We start from the raw sequence: 22,034 nt of genomic DNA, 5'->3' as shown, positions 1-22,034 counted from the left end.
GGCCCTTGTGGCCCACCTGCCGGTCAGGTCTTTCATCCACTTGGAATCTAGACGCGTCCGTGTCCGTGTTTGTACAAAGCCGAACGGGAGTGGGTGCTCCAGGCGGAGGCTCTTCTAAGGGAAAGTTTTGAGGATTCAATCCTTTTAGCTTCCTGACCAGGCTTAAAGCTGGTTACGTAACCCGGGACAAAAGTAACGAGGAGGAACGGTTGGAAGGTGGGGAAGCAAGCAGGCTTTATCTGATGAATCCAACCTCCTCCTCCCGGTGACCCCACGGGCCTCTGGGGACCCACATAATTCCTGCTGGGCGGGCGGGGTCCGCTAACAGGGCAGAAGATGAAACTATTTTGGAAAAAAAAAAAAAAGTGATGCAGCGTAATTAAAAGTGGTTTCGAGCCTTTCAGCAAAGCTCTCCTGGATGTGTGTGTCCTTCCAGGCCAGAATCCCTCCTCTGGGAGCCCTGCAGCCCTGTGCTCCTGGCGGCGAGTCCAGCCGGCCGGGTCTCGCCAAGGCGACCAGGCTGAGCACGGGGACGAGCCACGCTGGCAGCCGCCACCCACGGCCCGGGAGCAGCTCACCAAGGAGCTCTTTCGGGGCCCTCTTGGCTGCCAGAGGCCTCCTTCCCGCCCCCCACCCCCTGCCCCACGGCGCTCCGGCTCCTGCATGCGCTCCCTGCACCTGCTCCCCGCGCCGGCTCGGTGTCCTGGGCGCCCTGCAGAGGGTTTGGGAGAAAGGACCGCTGAGGGGAAGCTTCTGGCTGCTGGGATCATCCTGGAGAAAATACAGCCCTGCCCTTCAAAGAGTTTAGAGTCCAGCAAGGCACGCAGACACGACGACTCGCTCAGAGCGGGGTAAGTAGGGGGCACCCTGAGGGCGGCGTCAAGGGCACTAGAAGGAGGGAAGCATGAATTCCTTTTTTTTTTTTTTAAACATTTTTTTTATTTATTTATGATAGTCATACGGAGAGAGAGAGAGAGAGGCAGAGACACAACAGGCAGAGGGAGAAGCAGGCTCCATGCACCGGGAGCCTGATGTGGGATTCGATCCCGGGTCTCCAGGATCGCGCCCTGGGCCAAAGGCAGGCGCCAAACCGCTGCGCCACCCAGGGATCCCCTCTTTTTTTTTTTTTTTAAGATTTTATTTATTTACTCATGAGAGTCACAGAAAGAAAGAGACACAGGCAGAGGGAGAAGCAGGCTCCACGCAGGGACCCCGACGTGGGACTCGATCCTGGGCCTCCAGGTTCACACCCTGGGCTGAAGATGGGGCTAAACCGCTGAGCCACCCGGGCTGCCCGGGCAGCATGAATTCTGCATGAGGGGTTGGAGGACGTGTCGCCTCGTGATGTCTGAGCGGGGCCCTGGGGAAGAAATAGGACTTCAGTGGGTTCAGAAAAGGGCAGGCCACCTGCCCCTCGGTGCTGCCAAGACCCGCCCAAACCTCACAGCACTTCAGTTTTTAATCTTCCACCCTTGAACTGTAAACTCCCAAGGACAGGACCGTAACTTCTCCCTCATTATGTCCTGGTTTAACACAGTGCCCGGCACGCGGTGGTGATGCCCGGCGGCGTAGGCAGGTAATGGTCCCCCGAAGATGTCCCACAGCCGAACCTCAGGCCCTGTGACTCACACGCCCTCATCCTAATCCCTGGGACCTGTTACTTTGTGTGGGAAAGGGCACTTTGCAGATGTGATTAAGGTGAGGGTCTCGAGACGGGGAGATTATCTTGGATTATCTTGTGCAATCAGTCACAAAGGTCCTCGCAGGAGGAGGCAGGAGGGTCAGAGCCGGAGAGGTAGATGCGAGGACAGAAGCCGAGGTGGGAAGGAGCCCAGACCGAGGAACGTAGGTGGCCGCCAGCCCCTGGAACTCCCACCTGGAGCCGCCGAAGGAGCCGTCCCTTAGGGCCCCGACTTCAGCCTCGTAAGAGTCATTTCCGACTTCCGACCCCCGATCTGTAAGAGAATAAATTTGTGTTGTTTTTAGCCACTGAATTTATGCGATTTGTTACAGCATCAGAAGAGAAAGAAACCCCCAAACATACCCAAGCACATACTCGTTTAAGTGAAGGACCTCCCTCGGGTGAAAGGGGTGAACGGGCTTGGGCTTTGGAAGGCCTTCTCTCGGCGGCCAGGGCGCAGGACGCGAGGGGCAGAGCCGGGCAGCGGAGCCTGGGGGAGCAAGGCCAGGGGGCGGATGTTTGGGGGGGTTGGGGGCGCTGCAGAAGTAGCATCTGTGAAGCGTGGCTGGCGAGCTAGGAGTCAGCCAAAGGAATGACAGCGATTTGCAGCTTGGGAGATGGGGGCGATAAGGCGCCTTCAAGCAGAAGGAACAAAAAGTGAGGAGTAGGTTTAGGTAAGAAGTCAGCGGTTGGGTCTGGACCTGTGTCCGGGGTCCTCCAGGACACGGGGGTGCAGGTGCAGAGCCACCATGGGAACGGATGCCTGCGAGGGGAGTTGCGGGGGGCAGAGGCTGGGAAGGGGTCACAGGGAGCCTGGGCCCTGGGAAAGGGGGACGGTCCTCAGCAACTGTGAGGTGAGAGGAGGGGCCCCAAGAGGGGAGACTGGGGACCGCCCAAGCTCCAGGGGCGGGTGGGGAAAACAGAGACACTGTAGAAAGGGAATTTTAAGAAGGCACAGCGGCCCGGAGTACAAAACGCTACTGGAAGGTCTACTAGGATGTGGCTGGCAATGCACGGTGGCCTCGAGGGGGGCAGTTTCGGGGGCCACAGGGTGTGGAACACAGGCTGTGTGGCTGGAGAGGTGGACGCAGAGTAAGGCAGTGGCGACGAACAATTATTTCGGGACACGCGTGAGCTGATAGGACATGGACGGTGGCACAGTAGGTAGACCCAGGAGGAGGGACCCTTACCGTCCTATCGCTGGTCAGCCGCTCTCCCCATCTGCCCTTTGCCCCTCAGACCCCTCTCACCTGCGGCCCCGTTAGTTTGCCTTCACCGGAAGGCCTCCTTCCCCCAAATCTTGCCCTCGGCAGTGCATTAGATGAGCCACGTGTCCTTTAAGGAGATCTTTCTTTCTTCCTTGAACTTGTACAAGTTATGACCCCAGGATTTGCTTCGTTGAGTGTAGCTAGAAGGAATCTTAAAGATCATCTAACAAAGACTTCCAAATATTTTTTTATCTATCTATCTATCTATCTATCTATCTATCTATCTATCTATCTAATTTTTAAGAAAGATTTTATCTCTTACAGAGAGAGAGAAAGAGAGAGCACGCACAGGTGGAGGGAGAGGCAGAGGGAGAGGGAGAAGCAGACTCCCCGCAGAGCAGGGAGCCCGATGGACACAGGGTTCCAACCCAGGACCCCACGATCATGACCTGAGCCAAACCACCCAAGTCCGCCAGGTTTCTGAACATTCTAAGCAACAGAATCCTTTTCTCTAACTATTTCTACTGTTAGAATTAAAATAGATAAGGCCTAGATATATAATATGTTAAATGGGTATTTTGTTTAAGATTTTATTTATTTAATCATGAGAGACACACAGAGAGGCAGAGACACAGGCAGAGGGAGAAGCAGGCTCCCTGTGGGAGGCCCGATGTGGGATTCTGGTCTCTGAGCACGGCCTGCCTGACCTCTGCCCTGAGGTCCAGTGGGTGCCCTGCATCCTGAGCCAGACCCAACCAGAGCAAGACGGACCGACTGCCCATTCCGGACATCTCTCCTGGCAAACACAGGTCAGTGGGCTGGGGAGAAAACCAAGTTTTCCTTCACTGGTTTGGTTGGTTTCTTTTTTGGCATCGGGCTCTGTTTTGCTTTGTTGTGGCATATTTTTCTCCACAGCAGAAGCTGGAGCGGATGCGATAATGCTTGGCTCTCTGGCAGCCCTCCCCCCACCGCCCCCCCGCCCCGACGCTTTTGTGTGCAAAGCAGTTTCAGGTGCACCCATGTCTCTCTCGAAAGAGTTCAAATTCTGGGAAACCACATGCACTCTGTTCAGTCGATGTTCGACTCAGAAGGGGTCTTTGGTGCAGAAAATACAGGCACCCACATAGGCCTATAAAATGCACACCAGTCTAATTCTGGTAAAAGTAGTAGTAATAATAATAGTAAAAATAGTAACACTGACTTCCAAATGGAGTTTGTGGGATGAGGTCCAGCTGTCTTTCTTCCTACTCAGAACCCATGGCCCCAATTCCCTGGCTGGCTCAGATGTTCGTTTTCCTATTCTCTTGCCTGGAGCATGTTTGCTCTCGGGTTCCCTCTTTACCTCTTTGGGACAGTGACCTGCTGGTGGCTGTAAGCCACCCTCCCTTCTCTGTGGCTCCCGGGCTTTGGCTTCATGACATTTATGTCCCCTTCTCTCTTTGCCCCTTTTGCTTTCACGATCGTGTGCCAGACATTTGCACTGCCCCTGGTTAGAAAGCAGGCTGTGCTGTCTACCTCTCAGCCACCCCTGCAAGCCCAGCCCAAACCTCTGGGACAACAGAGAGGGATCTCAACAAAGCCCACCGCGGCCACCACCCAGATGCCTCCACGCTCATGCTCCTTCCTTTTAAATTGTTCTCAGCAAGGGACACCCGGGTGGCTCAGCAGTTGAGCACCTGCTTTTGGCCCAGGGTGTGATCCTGGAGTTCCGGGGATTGAGTCCCATATCGGGCTCCCCGCAGGGAGCCTGCTTCTCCCTCTGCCTGTGTCTCTGCCTCTCTCTCTGTGTCTCTCATGAATAAATGAATAAAATCTTTAAAAAAAATAAAAAATTGTTCTCAGCAGAATGAATGAGTCTCTTTGCTCTCACATTACAGACAGGAACAGCAAGGGGTTAGTAAACCTACTGATGAGTATACAGTTACTCCAGAACAGGGGTCAGTAGACTTTTTCCATAAAGGGCCAGATAGGGCGAGCTGGATGGTCTGTCACTGTTTATACTGGATTCTTCCCTACTGCAAGAGTAAATTACTGATTAAAGATTTTATTTATTTATTCATAAGACACACACAGAGAAAGAGAAGCAGAGACAAAGGCAGAGGGAGAAGCAGGTTGAGTGCCCTTACCATTTTAGTGACTTTTTTTTTAAGATTTTATTTATTTATTCATGATAGAGAGAGAGAGGGGGACAGAGACACAGGCAGAGGGAGAAGCAGGCTCCATGCCGGGAGCTCGATCCTGGCTCTCCAGGGTCATGCCCTGGGCTAAAGGCAGGTGCCAAACCGCTGAGCCACCCAGAGATCCCATTTAGTGAGTTTTTTTCTTTGACAGTTCCAATAAAACTTCATTTACGGACATTGAAACTGAAATATTTTTCAGACATCATAAAATATTCTTCTTCTTTTGATTTTTAAAAACCATCTAAAATTGTAAAAACCATTCTTAGCTTGTGGGCTGTGTAACAACAGGTGGTGGGGTCAGGCCTGGCCCACGGTAGTTTGCAAGCCCTGCTGTCGAAGAACGAGGGCTAGACGGGACTTCCGGGGTGTGTTCAGGGCAAGGGACACGTGGATCCTCTCTGCCACCTGCGTCTGGGTGAATACGATGGGGTTTTGGAAGGTGGAAAGTGTAACTTATGACACTCCGTGGGGCCCTAAGTGTCTAACTGCTAAGCCCTGCTTCCTGATGCTCCTTGCATCAAAAATCCAGCGTCTGAAATCAGACACGTGTGGTTGTGCTGCTTGAGTGCTGTGTTAGCACTTGGATGCCAGCACGCTGGGGCTCTGGAAATAACCCCTCCTTATTTTTAACACCCTTGCCTAGTCAGATGGTCTCTGGTTTCTCCCAAAGAAACTCCCAGGGCCCAGCGATCCGGGCTGGAATTCAGAACCCCTAAGTCTTATCGGTAAACAGGACCCCATTACCCGTCATCCCCACACCTCCCTACAAAAGTCCTCGACACAGGCCAGGGGGACATGGTTTTCTTTTTCCTTCGGGGTCGTGGGGCCGCTGGGCTGGCCGATGTCAGGAATCCAAGCAATTTCTATGCAAGGCTCAAGGAAAAAGTAGGTTTTCAAAGAGCTTTTATTTCAAACACAGATTGTACCCAGTTAAAAAATGCTCCTCAGGTGTCTTGGAAACCAAGGAAAGGGTGTATCTTGTCCCAGAGAAGGAGGGAGGGGTTGGCTATTTACACAGGCAACACCCAGAACTGGTGAAGGAGCACAGGGTGTCCCTAGAGGGCTAACAGAGGACAACTGGACCCAGCTTATCAGAGACAGGCTCAGTGAGGGCGGCCTGGAGCTCCAGGGGAAGGTCGGTCCTCACCAATCACCTGTGCACCTGCTGGCCCCACTGCGCCCGCCCGGCGTCAGGTGTGCATCACGTCCACTTGCTGGATCGCCAGGGAGGCCTGTCACGGCCCAGAGCAGGGCTCAGAGAGGGGAGCGGCAGCGGCTGTGGTGGGCTGGTGGGCGTGGGGGAGGGGCAGGCCCCGCCTCCTCTCTAGAACGTTCTGGGCCAGGCCCGGCTTCCTGAGGGCAAAGCCCCGGGGGCGGCTGGGGCTCCGGGAGGGCTAGTGCTCGGGCTCGGCGTCCATGCAGGACTCCCAGGGGTTCTGGGGCATCCGAGGCAGCGAGAAGAGCAGGAGGGCGAGGCCGCCGAGGAAGAGGAGGACGAAGGCGGCGCAGGCGCAGGCGAAGGACCAGGAGTAGTAGTAGTCGATCCACGCCGTGTGCTCGCTGTCGATCATGCGCTTCACCGACTGCCGCGTGACCTCCACCGACACGAAGATGCACAGGCCTGCGGGCCACGCCCCTCAGGGAGCTGCGGAGGGGGCGCCCCGGCCCGGCCCCCGCCCCCGCGCCCCTGCCCGGCCCCCGCCCCTGCGCCCCTTCGCGTCCCGCCCCTGCTCGCCCCGCACCCCGCGCCCCTGCCCGCCCTGCGCCCCGCACCCCGCGCCCCTGCCCGCCCTGCACCCCGCACCCCGCGCCCCTGCCCGCCCTGCGCCCCGCACCCCGGGCCCCTGCCCGCCCCCTGCCCCGCGCCCCGCACCCCCGCCCGCCCCGCGCCAGGTGCACAGCCCCGCCCCAGCCCCCCCCCCCCCCCCCACCTGCGAACGCGTAGAACATGGACGCGGGCCGCAGCAGGTAGTCCCGCTTCCTCCCGCAGGACAGCAGCGCGCACGTGGTCCCCATGATGATGAAGCCGAGGCTGAAGACGGCGATGGCGGCGGCCGAGATGCTGTACTCTGCGGGACGGGCAGGCGCGGCGGCGGCTCAGCCTGTGCCCCGGCCCTGGGGAGCACGCGGAGGGCCGCGACGAACCCCGCACTCGGAGCCACGCAGCGGGGAAGGCGGACCGCGATGGCACCCGGACCCCCTTCCCGCTCCCCGGGGGTGGGGGTCCTGAGCTGCGGGCTCCTTCCCCGGGCCGGGCCGCAGACCTTTCTGGAGCGGAAAGCTTCCTGCGAGCCACGGGGCAGAGGGCGGGCTCGCCGTGAGGGTGGTCTGTCCTGGGTCGTCAAGCAGCCGCTGCAGGGTGGCTTGTTGCAGGGCTGAGTGTGCATGCACCGAAGATTGCCAGGGAGAGTGTGCTCGTGTGCACTGGCGTGTGACCGCTGCAGGGTGGCTTGTTGCAGGGCCCCGTGGGTGATCGTGTGTGTGCATGCACCACTGTGCACATTGCCGGAGAGAGCGTGCTCGTGTGTGCACTGGCATGGAGACTAGTCCTTCTACAGTTGGGGGCCCTGCCGGGCCGGGAAAGGCCTCCCCACAAGCTCCCTCAAGGCCTCGGGATGGCTGGCCACCCAGGGCTGTGGTCTCGGGGCGCCGAGCTGCTTTTCATCGCAATGGTTTGTGCCAAACGATTCTCTGGCTCAGCAGCCTTCACAGAAGTCACTCTTCCTGACCCTCCCTGCTTCCCCCACCAGCTCACCTTTCTGAGTAGTGACTTCGAAGATCTCCGAGGTCTCGCCAGGGTTAAAATGCCTGAAGTAGGAACAGTTTTTCTCTGCAAAGGGGGGAGACAGCCTATGAGTTGAGCCAAAGGGCCTGCAGCCCCAGCAGAAGCTCCACCCAAAGGCGGTGGGTGTGATCCCACTGGACCTGCCCTCATTCTCCTAAACCCGGAATCTGGGCTGAAACAAACCTCTTTCTCTGACCCTTAGACCAACATTTCAGTAGGAGAAGGGGGTTTCATAAGAGGCCAGGAAGCAAAGGCTGACTCAGTCGAGAGGGCACATAGTGCTCTGGGTTCTGAGCCCATTAGGTAGATGGGATAACTGAGGCTCAGCAACTCGTTTGTCACAGGGTGTAGGGAACACCACTAACAAAGGGCCAAATGGTGCTTCTCACCGTTTGGAGCTTATTCTGCCCCCCCCACCCCCACCAGGAGATGGTGGGCAGTGTCTGGAGACAGTTTTGGTGTCACTACTAGCACGTAGTGGACAGAGGCCAGGAATACTGCTAACATCCTACAACGACAGACCAGCCCTGTACAACATAGAATTGACTGGCCCCACTATGTCAGTAGGGCTGAGGATGAGAAAGCCTGGTCAAACCAAAATCTAGGCCCGTCCTGATGCACTGGGTGTGACCCGGAAGCCCGTGATGTTTTTCAAAGGCTTTCCAGAAGATTCTGATGCTCACCCAGTTTGGGAAGCCCTGCTCCAGGTCCCTTAAATGCCCCCACAAAGAGCTTTTCTGAGTGGGCCAAATGGATACTTTTGGGTGCAGGGAGGAGTGCTTCCATTCAAGAGCCAATTGTGACCATGTGTCATTTTATCAGACCTTCGACCCCTGTGGCCATAGAGACGGCCCAGACAAAACCTTTCCTGCCTAGCCAATTGTTCTATCTGATTAGTGTCAGAGAAGCTGTAGAAGATCTGTGAGTGGCAGGACCAAAAATCTGGTTTTTTTGGGGGGGGGCGGGGGGGGGGGGCAGAGGAAGGACTCAGAACAAAGAAATTCATGCGGGTTTTAAACACAATTTCAGGCATAATTTCTCTTCCATTTTTCTCCTTAAAATTTCTCTTGTCACTTGACATACTTCAAAATCAAAGGATATCCTTAAACCTCCCCCCTCAAAAAAACCCAAAGGATATCCTTATTGCTTAATGAATACAGTTTGATATTGTTTACTCCATTTTTAGGAAGTAGGTGAATGGTTTTTAAAAATCATGCTATTTTGCGTTTCTTAAAAAAAAAAAAATTAAATTAGGCTGCTTTTTATTTGTGTAAGGCCCTCCATCGATTTCTTTTTCCCCTGGGCGGGCCCACGACTCTCCACTCCTAGTTCAGATGGCGTCTAGTTTGCACATTCATTTCTTCACTTTCAGGCTCTGTTGAGATTATCACGATTATTGGTGCCTGGTTTCTTTAGGAAATGCACCTGAGGCGGTGCCAGAGTCACAGCTTTCGTGGGGTTGCAGGCCTTCTTCCCTCTGACCTAAATCATCTTATTGCCGCTTAGCCTATGGCCTCCCCCCCCCCCAACCCTGTCCCCCCTCCCCCAAGGTCAGGGTTGCTGGGTTGCTGCTGCTCCCGAGGGGGAGGAAGGAAGTGACCCCTGGAGCCGAGCCTGGTTTAGCCACAGTAAGTGTTCTGAGAGGTAAACAGCTTTCTCTTTGAGCTTCTATATTTAAATCACTTTCCTTTTGAGCAGAGTTACCTGGGGTGTCTGACTGCCGGGGTGATGTCAGAATTAATGCTGCTCTTTTTTTTTCCTCACAGCTTCCGGCGCTATTTTAGAGCCTAATGCAACCCTCTTCTGTTGGTTAGATTATTAGCTCCAGATAATTTTTTTTTTTTTTTTTTAGCTCCAGATTCTCTTGAATCACTGCTTCCGAGTGGCTCGTGCTGGGCCACAAGTCTCCGTGTGTGTCTCCCTCTGGACAAAGGAGCATTTCTGTTTCATTCTTTAAGGGCCAATTTCGGTGATCATTGAAAACCCTCTGAAGAGAATTGACCGGATTCAAGCGTATTTCACGGTCAGCTGCCCCCTGACCACGCGGTCCGCGAGGTAAAAGCCTTTGGAGCCGAGGGCGGCCAGACCAAGGCCCACCAGAGCCCGGCCGCAGCGCAGCGCTTTGGCAGCTCGGGCTGCTGAGCCTCCCTTGTGGCCTTGGGGGGTGCTGTCAGCCCCCGCCAGATGGACGGCACAGCACGCTCCCCCCCACCCGGACACACCGCCGCCTGCGTAAGCCCGTGCTCAGGCCCTAGCGGGAGGCTGCGTGTCTGGGGAAGCCGGCCTGGGGGTTTCCCGGGGGAGAATTTCCCCTTCAGCAGCCCCGGCACACTGTCTCTACCTCCTGTCCTCCCCTGTTTTTTTTTTTTTTTAATTTTTATTTATTTATGATAGTCACAGAGAGATCCCCAAGTAAATAAAATCTTAAAAAATAAAAATAAAAAGAGAGGGCGGGGGGGACGGGGTTGGCCCATCCATTCTCAAGCCCAAGGTTCAGCTACGTCAGGGAAAAGCTGAGACTTCCAGATGTGCAGTGTGGGAGCCACCCCCACCCTCCTGGGGACCCCCCCATCCCACACATGTGACATCATTCAACAGGGGAGGACAGGGGATCCCTGGGTGGCGCACTGGTTTAGCGCCTGCCTTTGGCCCAGGGCACGATTCTGGAGACCCGGGATCGAATCCCACGTCAGGCTCCCGGTGCATGGAGCCTGCTTCTCCCTCTGCCTGTGTCTCTGCCTCTCTCTCTCTCTCTCTCTCTATGTCTATCATAAATAAATAAATAAATAAATAAATAAATAAATAAATAAATAAATAAATCTTTAAAAAAAAGATTTTATTTACTTATTCATGAGAGACAGGGAGAGAGAGAGGCAAGACACAGGCGGAGGGAGAAGCAGGCTCCCTGCAGGGAGCCCCATAGGGGACTGGATCCCAAGACCCTGGGATCACAGCCTGAGCCAAAGGCAGACGCTCAACCACTGAGCCACCCAGGTGCCCCCTCTCCCCTCTCTTAAACGTGAGGAAGGCCGGAGTCTTCTGCCCTGCAAGAGTAACATCTGCTGCAGGGCCGCATGAGCCCCTCTGGAAGACGATAAGCCCCTTTGTGGTCCCTGATGACCCCAGCAGCATGTCAGACCCAGCCGTCATTCCGGACACATCCGGCACCAACAAGACGCTCATTCAGGAAGAATCAAGCTGGGCATCTGCCCGTGTCACTCAAGAGTTGCCTAGGGTCCTGCTCAGGTGGGCAGACCCTGCTTCTGCTTCTTTGTCTGAGGGATTCTGGGTAAACAGAGCATCAAGAGCAACTTAAAAAGGAAGGACATCCGAGTTGGGCTCTGTGTGGACCACTTAGTCACGGGTGAGGGGCTTGGAGGAGAGAGGCAGTGACAGCTCTGTGACAGCTGTGCAGATTCTGAGTCTTCCTGCCTCTGCCTTTCTGAAGTCCTTCCGTTGCCTCTTCCCTGGCTTCCATCACAACTGCACAAAGCTCAGGGCTTATGGCTTAGTCTTGATGGATTATAGCCCCTTCACTGGGCAGAAGCAGCAGGACGTTGATCCTACTCCTGCAAATTTCATGGGGGGCTGGCATTATACACACCAAAACCACCCAGATTGGTTGCTTACTGTGTTTCGAGCCAAATCTGTGCTTTGAATCAAGTCAGTGGAGATACCAATGTCAGGGTGATGACCTGGGACCAATTATTAGGAAGTCTGAAGTTCCTCCAGCCTCCTTTGTCTCTGTGAATGGCTCACAGTGACTCTAATATTTGTATTTCTATTTTTCTATATTTCAGAAATGTCTGTCATGAACAGTCCTAAGACTCAGTGGGTTGTTCCTTAAAAATATAGTGAACTTGGGGGTGCCCGGGTGGATCATGTCGGTTGAGCATGCAACTCTTGGTTTCAGCTCAGGTCATGATCTTGGGGTTGTGAGATGAGCCCCGCATCAAGCTCTGCACTCAGCAAGGAGTCTGCTTAAAACTCTCTCTCCCTCTCCCTCTGCCCCTCCACTCTGCTCTCTCTCTCTCTCTTTCTCATAAATAAAAATAAAACTTTAAAAATAATATGGTGAACTCAGCTATTGAGCTGGCCTGGGGTTGGGTATCATGGCTAACCAAGTATTCGGATTCAGGGAATGCCTGCACAGAACTATATCTAACGAAGTTGGTCCGAGGGTTGTGGGTTATTGTTAAGCTGTTTAACTAATCTAACGGTGCCAATTTCAAAGAATTATAACAGGAGACACATTTAACTACAACCTGAACTTGAGTTAATGCAGGTTTTCTCTGATAGTTGGGATAATTTATATGATTAGGGGATGCTTCTGGGTTATCACTGAGAATGTATCAGTGTACCCAGTGCTGGGGGATGCAGACTTTAATATATTTAAAAAAATACCTTGTTGATTTACACAAAACCAAGGGAACTAACTACTTAGGGGTCGGAAAAAATATTTCACTTACTTGTTACTTGCATCAATGCCAGGGCTGTCTTCACCCTTTTTGTAAAAAAGTTCTTGATGCCTCGACAGTGGTTTCTCTGTGCTCTGTCTCCCCCCACCGCTCTGATTGAGGACTTCTATCAAATGGGTTGCAAAAGTCCCCAGGACCCAATCCCAGAGGGTCAGATCATTGCTGTTATATGGGGGAAAAGTCTGAGCTGGGTCTCTAGCATGGGTTCATGTGGATGGGAAAGGGAGCCCCTGAAATTCTTGGGCTCCATAACACGATGTTCTTCCATATGGCTCCAGTTCCTGCACCAGGTACTGGGAGAGAGGATGGGCCATAAGGGAAATGGGGTATTGGGGCAGTCTGCTGCCTTAGCCTGGAGAGACAGCGCCTGAGAGAAACAACATTCCACCCAACCCACGGGCAGGGAATGATGAATCATCCCTCTGGGGTGATTCACTTGGGCTTTCAGACAGACAGCGTCTCCTGACAGTGGGGGAAGACCCTTCTCTCATTCTGAAGGCATTGGAATTGACCTTAGATGTTAATCTTTGCATGACAGTCCTTCTAAAACCCTTTGGGTCAGTAGGGAAAACCAGATTAGACAGTTTATGTCCTTAGAGCCTCCAACACTCTAAGGCCAAATAGGAACTTAAAAAGTCTCCTCTATTGAACCAGCCCCCGGCTGAGCTTCTAAAGCATGGCCTGCCAAAAGTTGGCCTCTTATGTGTTTGCCTGGATCAGCAGCTTTGAGGAATTGTGTTTGTATGTGCAGTGGGAGTGGGGTATCATATGGGAGTGGGCTGGTGAGGAAAGGAGCTCTGGATTTGAGACTTGGGTGTTGAACCTCTACTTGTAAGAAGGTTAGCTTGGGAAGGCCACTCTGAGCATCAGTTTTCCCACATGTAGAACGAGAACCACCTAAAGAATGACAGCCTCCCCACTGGCTTGTTGTAAAGTAATATAATGCAGCAACCAAGAAGGTGGATTTTAGGGGTATGAGCCCTAGCTGGTCTGCCATGGTAATTGTGTTGACCTCGGTCAAGTTACCCAACTTCTCTGTGCCTCATTTTCTTTATCTGTAAGATGGGATGATGGTAATAGTATGGATCCTGTAGAGGATTTTGTGAGGATTAGATGAGTGTATATATATTTCTGTTTGTCATCCCACTGCCTTCTGGCCTCCATGGTTTCTGGGAAAAGTATCAGCTATAAATCTTACCTTACTAAGGTCTATTGTATGTGGTGAGTCATTTCTTGCTGCTTCCAAGGTTTTGTGTCTTTATCTTTTAACAGTTCTGATTATGATATGTCTAGGTGTGGATTTGTCCTACTAGGATTCATTAAGCTCTATAAATTTTAAGATTAATATTTTTCATCAAATTTGGAAACTTGAGATGCCTGGATGGCTCAGTGGTTGAGTATCTGCTTTTGGCTCAGGGTGTGGTCCCAGAGTCCCAGGATTGATTCCTCACTGGGCTCCCCTTGAGGAGCCTGCTTCTCCCTCTGCCTATGTCTCTGCTTCTCTCTCTGCATCTCTCATGAATAAATAAATACAATCTTTTAAAATTTTTGGAAACTTTTCAGCCATTATTTTTCTGCTTTGCTGCTTCCTGCTCCTTTCTCTCTCTTGTCCTTCTGGGACCACCATTATGTGTATATTAGTGCATTTGATATTATCTCACAGGTCTCTGAGGCTCTGTTCTTTTCTTCTTCTTTTTTTTTCTGTCTATTCCTCACATTAGTTAATCTCAATTGATCTATCTTCAAGTTCACTTATTATTATTATTTTTTGCACCTGCACAGATCTGCTATTTAATCCTTCTAGTGAGTTTTCCATTTCAATTATTATAGTGCTCAACTCCAGCATTTCTCTTAGGCACTTTATTTTCTTTTGTGTGTGTGTGTATGTTTTCTTTTTAAAGATTTGTTTATTTATTTAAGAGAGAGAGAGAGAGCATGAGCAAGAGGGGCAGAGGGAGAGGAAGAGAGAATCTCAAGCAGATTCTGCACTGAGTGCAGAGCCTGAAGTGGGGCTTGATCTCATGACCCTGAGATTACTACCTGAGCCAAAACCAAGAGTCGGACACTTAACCAACTGCACCACCCAGACACCCCAACTGGGTTCCATGCCCAGTGCAGAGTGCAACATGGGTCTTGAACTCACACTATTAGGTCCTTTTACAATAAATTCTATCTCTTCATTGATAATTTGTATTTCATGAGACATCATTCTCATCTTTAGTTGTTTAGACTTTTTTTTTTTTTCTAGTTATTTGAGTGTATCTAAAATAGCTGATTTAGGGCAGCCTGGTTTAGCACCGCCTTCAGCCCAGGGCGTGATCCTGGAGACCCGGGATCGAGTCCCACGTCAGGCTCCCTGCATGGAGACTGCTTCTCCCTCAGCCTGTCTCTGTGTGTGTGTGTGTGCGCGTGTGTGTCTCTCATGAATAAATAAATCAAATCTTAAAAAAAATAAAATAGCTGATTTATAGTCTTTGAGACCAATATCTGGTTTCCTTAAGGATCTATGGACTGGCTTTATCCTCCTTATTTATGGGCCATACTGTTTTACCTCTTTACATGTCTTGTGATTTTTTTCAACTTAAAATTTAAATTTAAAGCTGAAATACTTAAACAATATAATGAGCAACTCTGGAAATCAGAGTCTCACCCTTCCCTAGGATTTGCTCACTGTTTATTATGGTTTGTTTAGTGACCTAATTAATTTTGCAAAGTCTGTTTTCTTTGTTATGTGTGACCTCTGAACTCTGCTCAGTTAGTTTGGTAATCAGCTCACATTTTATAAAATGCTTGGACTAATACACCTCCTAGTCTTTACTGAGGGGCTCTGTGCTAAGCAGAGAGCTAAGTACTCCGCCAAGCAGCCCACATTTCTGCCTTAGCCGCCGCTTTCTGCTTTCCCACAGCCTCAAGATCAGCCTGAGGTGAGAGCTTAGGGCCTTCTTGGGCTTTCCTGTGCACCATACAGCGCTGTGCATGCACATGGCCTTCCAAATTCTCAGGAATATGTTGGAGCTTTTCTTTTCTTTTTCAAAGATTTTATTTATTTATTCATGAGAGACACCCAGTGAGAGGCAGAGACACAGAGAGAGGGTGAAGCAGGCTCCCCCTAGGGAGCCCAATGAGGGACTTGATCCCAGGATCCTGGGATCACACCCTGAGCCGAAGGCAGATGCTCAACCACTGAACCACCCAGGCATCCTTGTTGGAGCTCTTCCAAGCCACCTATGGACATCTAACTCTCTAGCTGTTTTGGTAGCCTATTGTTTGCCCTAACTGTTGTCTACTGCCTCAGGAAATTATGCTATTAAACATTTGTTTCTAATTGTTTTTGCCAAATGCCCCCTGAGAAAAAGACTGTTTCCACTGAGTGAGCTCAGCATCAGGTCAAATAAAGACAACCTTACAAGTGGGGACTTCCAGGGAACCACCAGGCAGATCAAATAATGACAGTTCTCTGGGAATGAGGCTTTGAATGAGATCCAGCCCCATCTGTCCCCTTTGGGGGCTAAATTTACACTGTTTGCAGGCTATTGGTTTTCAAGGCTCTAATAGACTTGGGGAGTGGGGAACAGAAATAGAGCAAGTTAAAGCACCACAAAACTCACCATTCTGACTCAGATTCACCTGTTTTTCTTGAATAAGCACTCGCTGGATTGCTGCAAGATTCGTTAGTGTCCAGGGTTCTGAAAAGGTTTGTTCTGACCGTGTTTTGCTAGAGTTCTCATTGTCTTTATGGAGAAGACATTTAGGGGGATTCTTACCCTGCCATTTCTTCTGATGTCATTCAAAGTTAAAAGATGGGAGGCACTGAAAACAATATTTGGCAGATTTGTGTTTGCGGTCCCTATTACTGCTATTAATAATAAGCGAGAGAACATGTATGCACTCTCTTCCTCCCTCTAGAAAAAAGTAACCCCACAGAGCACAGGAAAGGTGGGTGGGGAAGGTGTCCATCTGCAGAGAAAGGAGAGGGGAGATTGCTGGCACATACTTCAGAAGCTTGTCAAGGGTAGGGCTGGGCTCACAAGCGTGGGAGGTATGATTCACTCTGGAGCGGGGCAAGAAGGCGTAGAGATAGACTCTGGTCAGGGTCAGGACCAAACCATGCCTGTCGGGCCTGTGCAGCTAACCTCTTGCTAGTTTGTCCCTTCCTTGTATGGACTTGCCTCGCCTCCTTGCTCATCTGCTCTATAAACTCAGCAGACTTTAAAAGGTGGGTGCCTCTGAGGACAGGTGGACGGGACCATGGCAGGGCACTCCCATGCGTGGTCCGTGGAGAATCTGCCTCCCCCTGCCCTGCCCCACCCATGGGAATTGGCTGGATGATGCATCTGTTTACGGCTGTGCTGGGCCGGGGCTGAAGAGCGCGGACATGTGAGCTACGTGATACCCTTCAAGCACATGTCCACGTCTGTTAAAGCCCTCGGCCCGGGGACGCAGTGTTTCTAAGACAGCTGGGTATTTACGAGTCTTCTGTGTGTCCAGGGGGAATGAGCGAGGCAGGGGTTTTCTAGAGCCAGCAGGAGGGAAAAGAGGAGGAAAAGGAGAAGTAGAGGAATGGGGTTTGGGCTCCTTTGTCCCATGCACAGACTGCAAGATCTCTGGGGACTTAGCCCTGACTTCCTTGAAAGTTCAAGGAACTGGGTTCAAGGAACACCCAGTCTGATAACAGAGGGAATAATTCTGCAAGGCAGGTGGGTCCCTGTACTCGCCTTGGCCCACTGCCACCTTACGGTGCCATTTGTAAAGGCTGAAAGGGGCTTTGCAGAGCCCGAACACTGTATTTTACAGGGGGAAGCAGAGGCCGCAATGGGCATGGTGGACCCCAGAGTCATTGGAGTGTCGTGGGCAATGCACGCAGAGCCCAGTCCTCTGGTTCTCCACGCAGGGCTCTTTCCCCAGCGTGTGCTCTGTTCGCTATGAGTGTGGAGGGCTCCGCATTTGTAGCATAGACTGGTCACCCTAATACCACCCTGATCCTTCACGAGGAGCTCACCTCGGATGTGCGGTTCGGTCACAGGGTAGGAAATTGGGGAACGCACTGAAATCAGAGCAGGAGGACACGCATCCCAGCTCCGAGGGGTCTGAGCTAAGAGAGGATGTGCAGGTGTGACAGTTCTGACAAAAGGCGGGAGGCTCGTCTACGACCGGGCCCTGCTTTACAGATGTGTGGCTTCTGCGGTCAACCAAGGCCCTGCACACAGAAGGGACCCACACTCGGCTCCGTGCGTCACTGTTACCATCTCGAAATCCTTAAAAATATTCACAAAGAGCCCTGCGTTTTCATTTTGCGCTATGCTGTGCAAATCTGGTGGCTGACCCTGGGGAGTGACCGTGCCAGCCGCACATGTCCCTGCAGCCTGAGGACTTAGGGCCACTGAACCTGTCTGTGCAGGGAGAAAGGAAAGCGGGGTCACCCAGAAGGGTGGCCACTGCGGGGGCCAGGGCCTCAGGCCTGTTAGGCCCAGGTGGGTAGCCCCCTGCTCAGGGTGAAGGCCGGGAGCCTCTGCGGGACAGAAAGAGGGACAGACGCCCTGGCTTTACAAGCGGCCCTGGCCAGTAGGACAGAGGCCGTTCGGATCCTCTTCCCTGGGCACCGAGGCTGGGCACGATCTCTGCTCTGAGGCAGGGAAACCTGCCCTCTTTCCCAGCGGCACCTTTTCCAGGGGCAGGAAGCAGGGCAGGAGGCAGGGATGGGGTCAGAGGGTGGGTACGTTACCCCCAGGCAGGGTGATGGGTCCGCACGTCTTGTCCTTGCTGTCAGTCATGACAATGCGCTTGGTGCAAATCCGCCAGAGGCCGAAGTGGGCCGCCTCGCAGGTGGCATTGTGGTGCTTCACCTCGGGGCTCAGCACGGCCCAGTGGTCGGTCACCACGGCCACCAAGGCCAGCACGATGCCCACCAGGATGCAGAAGAGGGTCGCGCGGACCTTCGGCGCTTTGGTCTGGGACATGGTGGTGGCGGAGGAGTGGGTGCCCTGGGCACAGTCTGGTGGCAGTGTGTCCCGCGCAGGTGGCAGCCAGGCTGGGGAGGTGGCGGTGATTATCGAGCTGGGGGTGGAAGCTAAGTTTAGTGCGTCCGGCTGAGCCAGAGTGGGCTGGCCTCGGGGCTGAGGGACACCAGACGGGGCTGAGCAGCTGCCCAGACGTGTCAGGGGCCTGAGGGAGGCTTCTATTAATGCACATCCCAGGCGTGTCACCGAGGATAGCTTCTCCTCGGGTTTCAGGACTTTGTTTCCCTCCTGAGACCTAAAATACCTCAAGGAGGGGCAGGGAGAGAAGGCTCTAGATGGTGACTTGGGATCTCCACGATTAGCAGCTCAGGATACCTGAGTTGGAGGCAGTGAGGGATAGGCCACAGGGATACTAGATGTGTGGGAATGTGCTTGCTCTGGGCTGCAGGAGGAGGCGATACAGCTGGGTGACGGCAGGGGACCCTGCGGGACACAGGTACCACAGCCCAGCTCCCACACTGGGCAGGCCGGTCACCAGTGCAAAGGGGTGTGAGTGGGTCCTTGTCCTGGGGGTCTGGGGAATGCAGGAGCCTGCGTGGGGACATCTTGGGGCTCCTCCACCAGAACCACCAGGGGCCCACCTCCCTGGCTTTAGCCTCAAGTCCTAGCACAACCCTAAACTGCGGGAAGATTCCTGGTGGTTCCTGGGCCTGGCATTACCCAGCACTGTGCCTGGCGTGGGAATGCTTTTTCCTTTTCAATTCTCCTCCCACCCCTTCAACTGGGTCCAGAAGGAAAGGAAGTCTTTAGCTAACCTTTCTGATGCTTGCGAATCAAAGACTAGCTTGGAGAGGACAAGGAATCTAGCTGGACCTGACTGTCGTTCTGTTTTTATTTTACTGTTTGAGTTTTACTTCTATTAACGTTTCACCAGTTCTGTTTTCATTTACAAAATAAATATATTTAAGTTAAAAACAACAGAAGTGGGTTGGTCGGCAGGGAACTGTGAAGAGGCTGATGGTGTGTGGACACAGCAGAGGACAGAGGACAGTTTGGGATGGCCCCCAGAGAGTCCTGCGAGCCCGTGTGCCCCCCACCCCAGGCTCGAGCCCCTGGATCCCTCCTGGGTTCTGCATCTCTCTCTCTCTTTCTTTTTAAGATTTTATTTATTCATGAGAGACACAAAGAGAGAAGCAGAGACATAGGCAGAGGGAGAAGCAGGCTCCACGCAGGGAGCCTGATGTAGGACTCGATCCCAGGACCCTGAGATCATGACCTGAGACGAAGGAAGATGCTTAACAGACTGAGCCACCCAGGCGCCCCTCTGCATCTCTTCTTTATCAATTGACCAGTTGCCTCTTCTAGGGTCTATCCAAGAGGCTAGTGTGTGGCCAAGAATAGACCCCTGAGCTGGGCAGGGTTTTGACTTCAAAATCCCAGCCTCAGGCTGACACAGCTCACAGAAATACTCTGCCTGTGGGCGGAGAAGCACTCAGGCGTCCAGCCTTGGAGTCACAGACTGTTAATAATAACGATAATCATAGGAACCGCGCATCTTGTGTATCTATTGTATATCACGTGTTGTGGTAAACCTTTCCACATCATTGCCCCCCCGCCCCTTTTTTAAGATTTTATTTATTCATGAGAGACACAGAGAGAGGGGCCGAGACATAAGCAGAGGGAGAAGCAGGCTCCCTGCAGGAAGCCTGATGTGGGACTCCATCCTGGGACCCCGGGAACACAACCCGAGCTGAAGGAGCCCCTCAACCACTGAACCACCGAGGCTTCCCTCCACACCATTGCCTTTAAGCTTCATACCAATCCGTGAGGTGAGTGTGACTATTACGTCCGTTTTACAGGTAAGGATACAGAGGCCCAGACACACGAAGCAACTTGTCCGAGGTCACCCAGCAAGGAGATAGATGGTGAAGCCAGGCTTCAGAACCCAGAGCCCGAACTCTAAAGCAATGCTTGGAGCTGGGAGGAGAGGTCAGGATCTACTGTGGCTACGGGGAGCAAAAGTATCCGTTTCCTCTGCCCTTCTAAGTCCTCAGCGTAGGCTCCCATCACTAGAGAAACACATCCAAACTTATTCCCTGTAAGTTTTCCATGGCACGGAAGCCTTGGCACGGGAAACAAAGACCCAGAGGAAGGGTTAAATCTGAGTGTTTTTATGCCAGTGGGATGAAGAGAGGAAAGTTGGTGGAAAATCTGATAGGAAAACAAGAAGCTATGAACTAAGTGCCCTAAGTTGGGGAAATGAGGTCTGTTCTGACCTCTCTTGGGGTGGGGGAGTCCTGAGTGCTCCATCCCAGTGAGCAGAGCATTAAAGACGGTTGGCCTCTTCCTTTGAAGTCGTCTTTGTGTAAATCTGCCATGATGGAGATTGCAGGGGGTTGCAGGTGATCACCCCCTACCCCTACCCTCCAACCCCCCCTACCCCTTGTTTGCAAAATTTCTCCAATCAGACCTTTTTTGCTCATTGAGGCCATTGTCAGACCCCCTGTGCACCTCTCCAGCACCTTGCTGGGCCAGGGCAGGGGCTCTGTGGAAGCTGGCGTTTGCTGGGAGCCAGGGCTGGGAGACATCTGCACCTGCTGGGTGGGCTCTCCCCTTTCCAGGGCAGGGGGAAGGAGGGCGTCCTGGGAGTGGGAACCAGCCTGCCAGGGATGGAGCAGCCACCTGGGCATCAGAGCCCCTCTCTGCCCTCTGGGATTCCCTCAGGTCATGGGCCTCCCTAAGCTGCCCTCCTGCGTCTCTAAATAAAGGCAGTGCTGGCCGGCTGGGGTGCTGGCCAGCATCACAGATAATGCTGTTTACCAGCTTAGCCTGGGCGAGGGGCTACGGACAGAATTATGTTGAAGCCCAAACCCCAATGTGATGGTGTTTGGAGGGGGGGAGGTCTCTGGGAGGTGATTAGGTTAGAATGAGGTCATGAGGGTGGGCCCCTCGTGATAGGACTCCTGTGCTTAAGAGGAGAGATACCAGAAGCTTGTTCTTTTTCCCTGCCACGTGAGGACTCAGTGAGGTGAGCCCAGGAAGAGGGCTCTTACCAGAACCCAACCGTACTGGCACCCTGATCTGAGACCTCCAGCCTCCAGAACCAGGAGAAAGTACATTTCTGTTGTTTAAGTGTTGTTTAAGTTTAAGTATTTTGTGTTCTGAGCTACTAGAGTAGGCAGTCATCCAGGATGGCTAGTGATATTATTTACAGGCCACAGATAGATCAGCTTTCTCTGATGGGTGATAAACCTCTGGACGGTAGAGACAATGAGGCCATATGACCTACTCCTTCTGGGTGCCCTCAGAGAACACCCCCAGATCGGAGCCCAGGGTGGGATCTTCATAGATGTTTGTTGAATGACTGAGGGATGGCTGGATGGACAGATGCACTAAAAGAAGGGGACGGAATCAAATAATTTATCCCACCAGATGATCCAGAGGACTTTTTAAAATTTTTTTTATTTATTCATGAGAGACACACAGAGAGGCAGAGGCATAGGCAGCAGGAGAAGCAGGTTCCCAGTGGGAAGCCGATGCAGGGCTTGATCTTAGGACTCCGGGATCACGACCTGAGCCAAAGGCAGATGCTCAACCACTGAGCCATTCAGGCGCCCCCCAGAGGACTTTTCTATGTGGTTTGAGGCCATAGGGACATTAGAAATGGTAGCTTGGACCAATGGCTAGTTCGCCTCAAGGTACTGAGGGACACCCCCGGAGGGCATCTTCATTATCCCTGAGGTCA

The 22,034-nt window shown here is 52.6% G+C and overlaps 1 protein-coding gene across 1 annotated transcript; it reads right to left on the bottom strand.

The window, feature by feature from the left end:
* Positions 1-5,955: 5,955 nt before the first annotated feature.
* Positions 5,956-18,457, bottom strand: CACNG1 (calcium voltage-gated channel auxiliary subunit gamma 1). The gene is made up of 4 exons (XM_072781081.1): positions 18,055-18,457; positions 7,825-7,899; positions 7,001-7,138; positions 5,956-6,690 (listed from the first exon to the last, which is right to left on the bottom strand). Exons 1-4 carry the CDS (start codon positions 18,287-18,289, stop codon positions 6,464-6,466), a joined length of 675 nt encoding a protein of 224 aa, XP_072637182.1. The 5' UTR covers positions 18,290-18,457; the 3' UTR covers positions 5,956-6,463.
* Between the last annotated feature and the right edge of the window lie 3,577 nt (positions 18,458-22,034).

The sequence above is a fragment of the Canis lupus genome, chromosome 16 (genome assembly GCF_048164855.1).
Source record: "Canis lupus baileyi chromosome 16, mCanLup2.hap1, whole genome shotgun sequence".
Taxonomy (NCBI): domain Eukaryota; kingdom Metazoa; phylum Chordata; class Mammalia; order Carnivora; family Canidae; genus Canis; species Canis lupus.
This window is presented reverse-complemented; position numbering and strand designations above follow the sequence as displayed.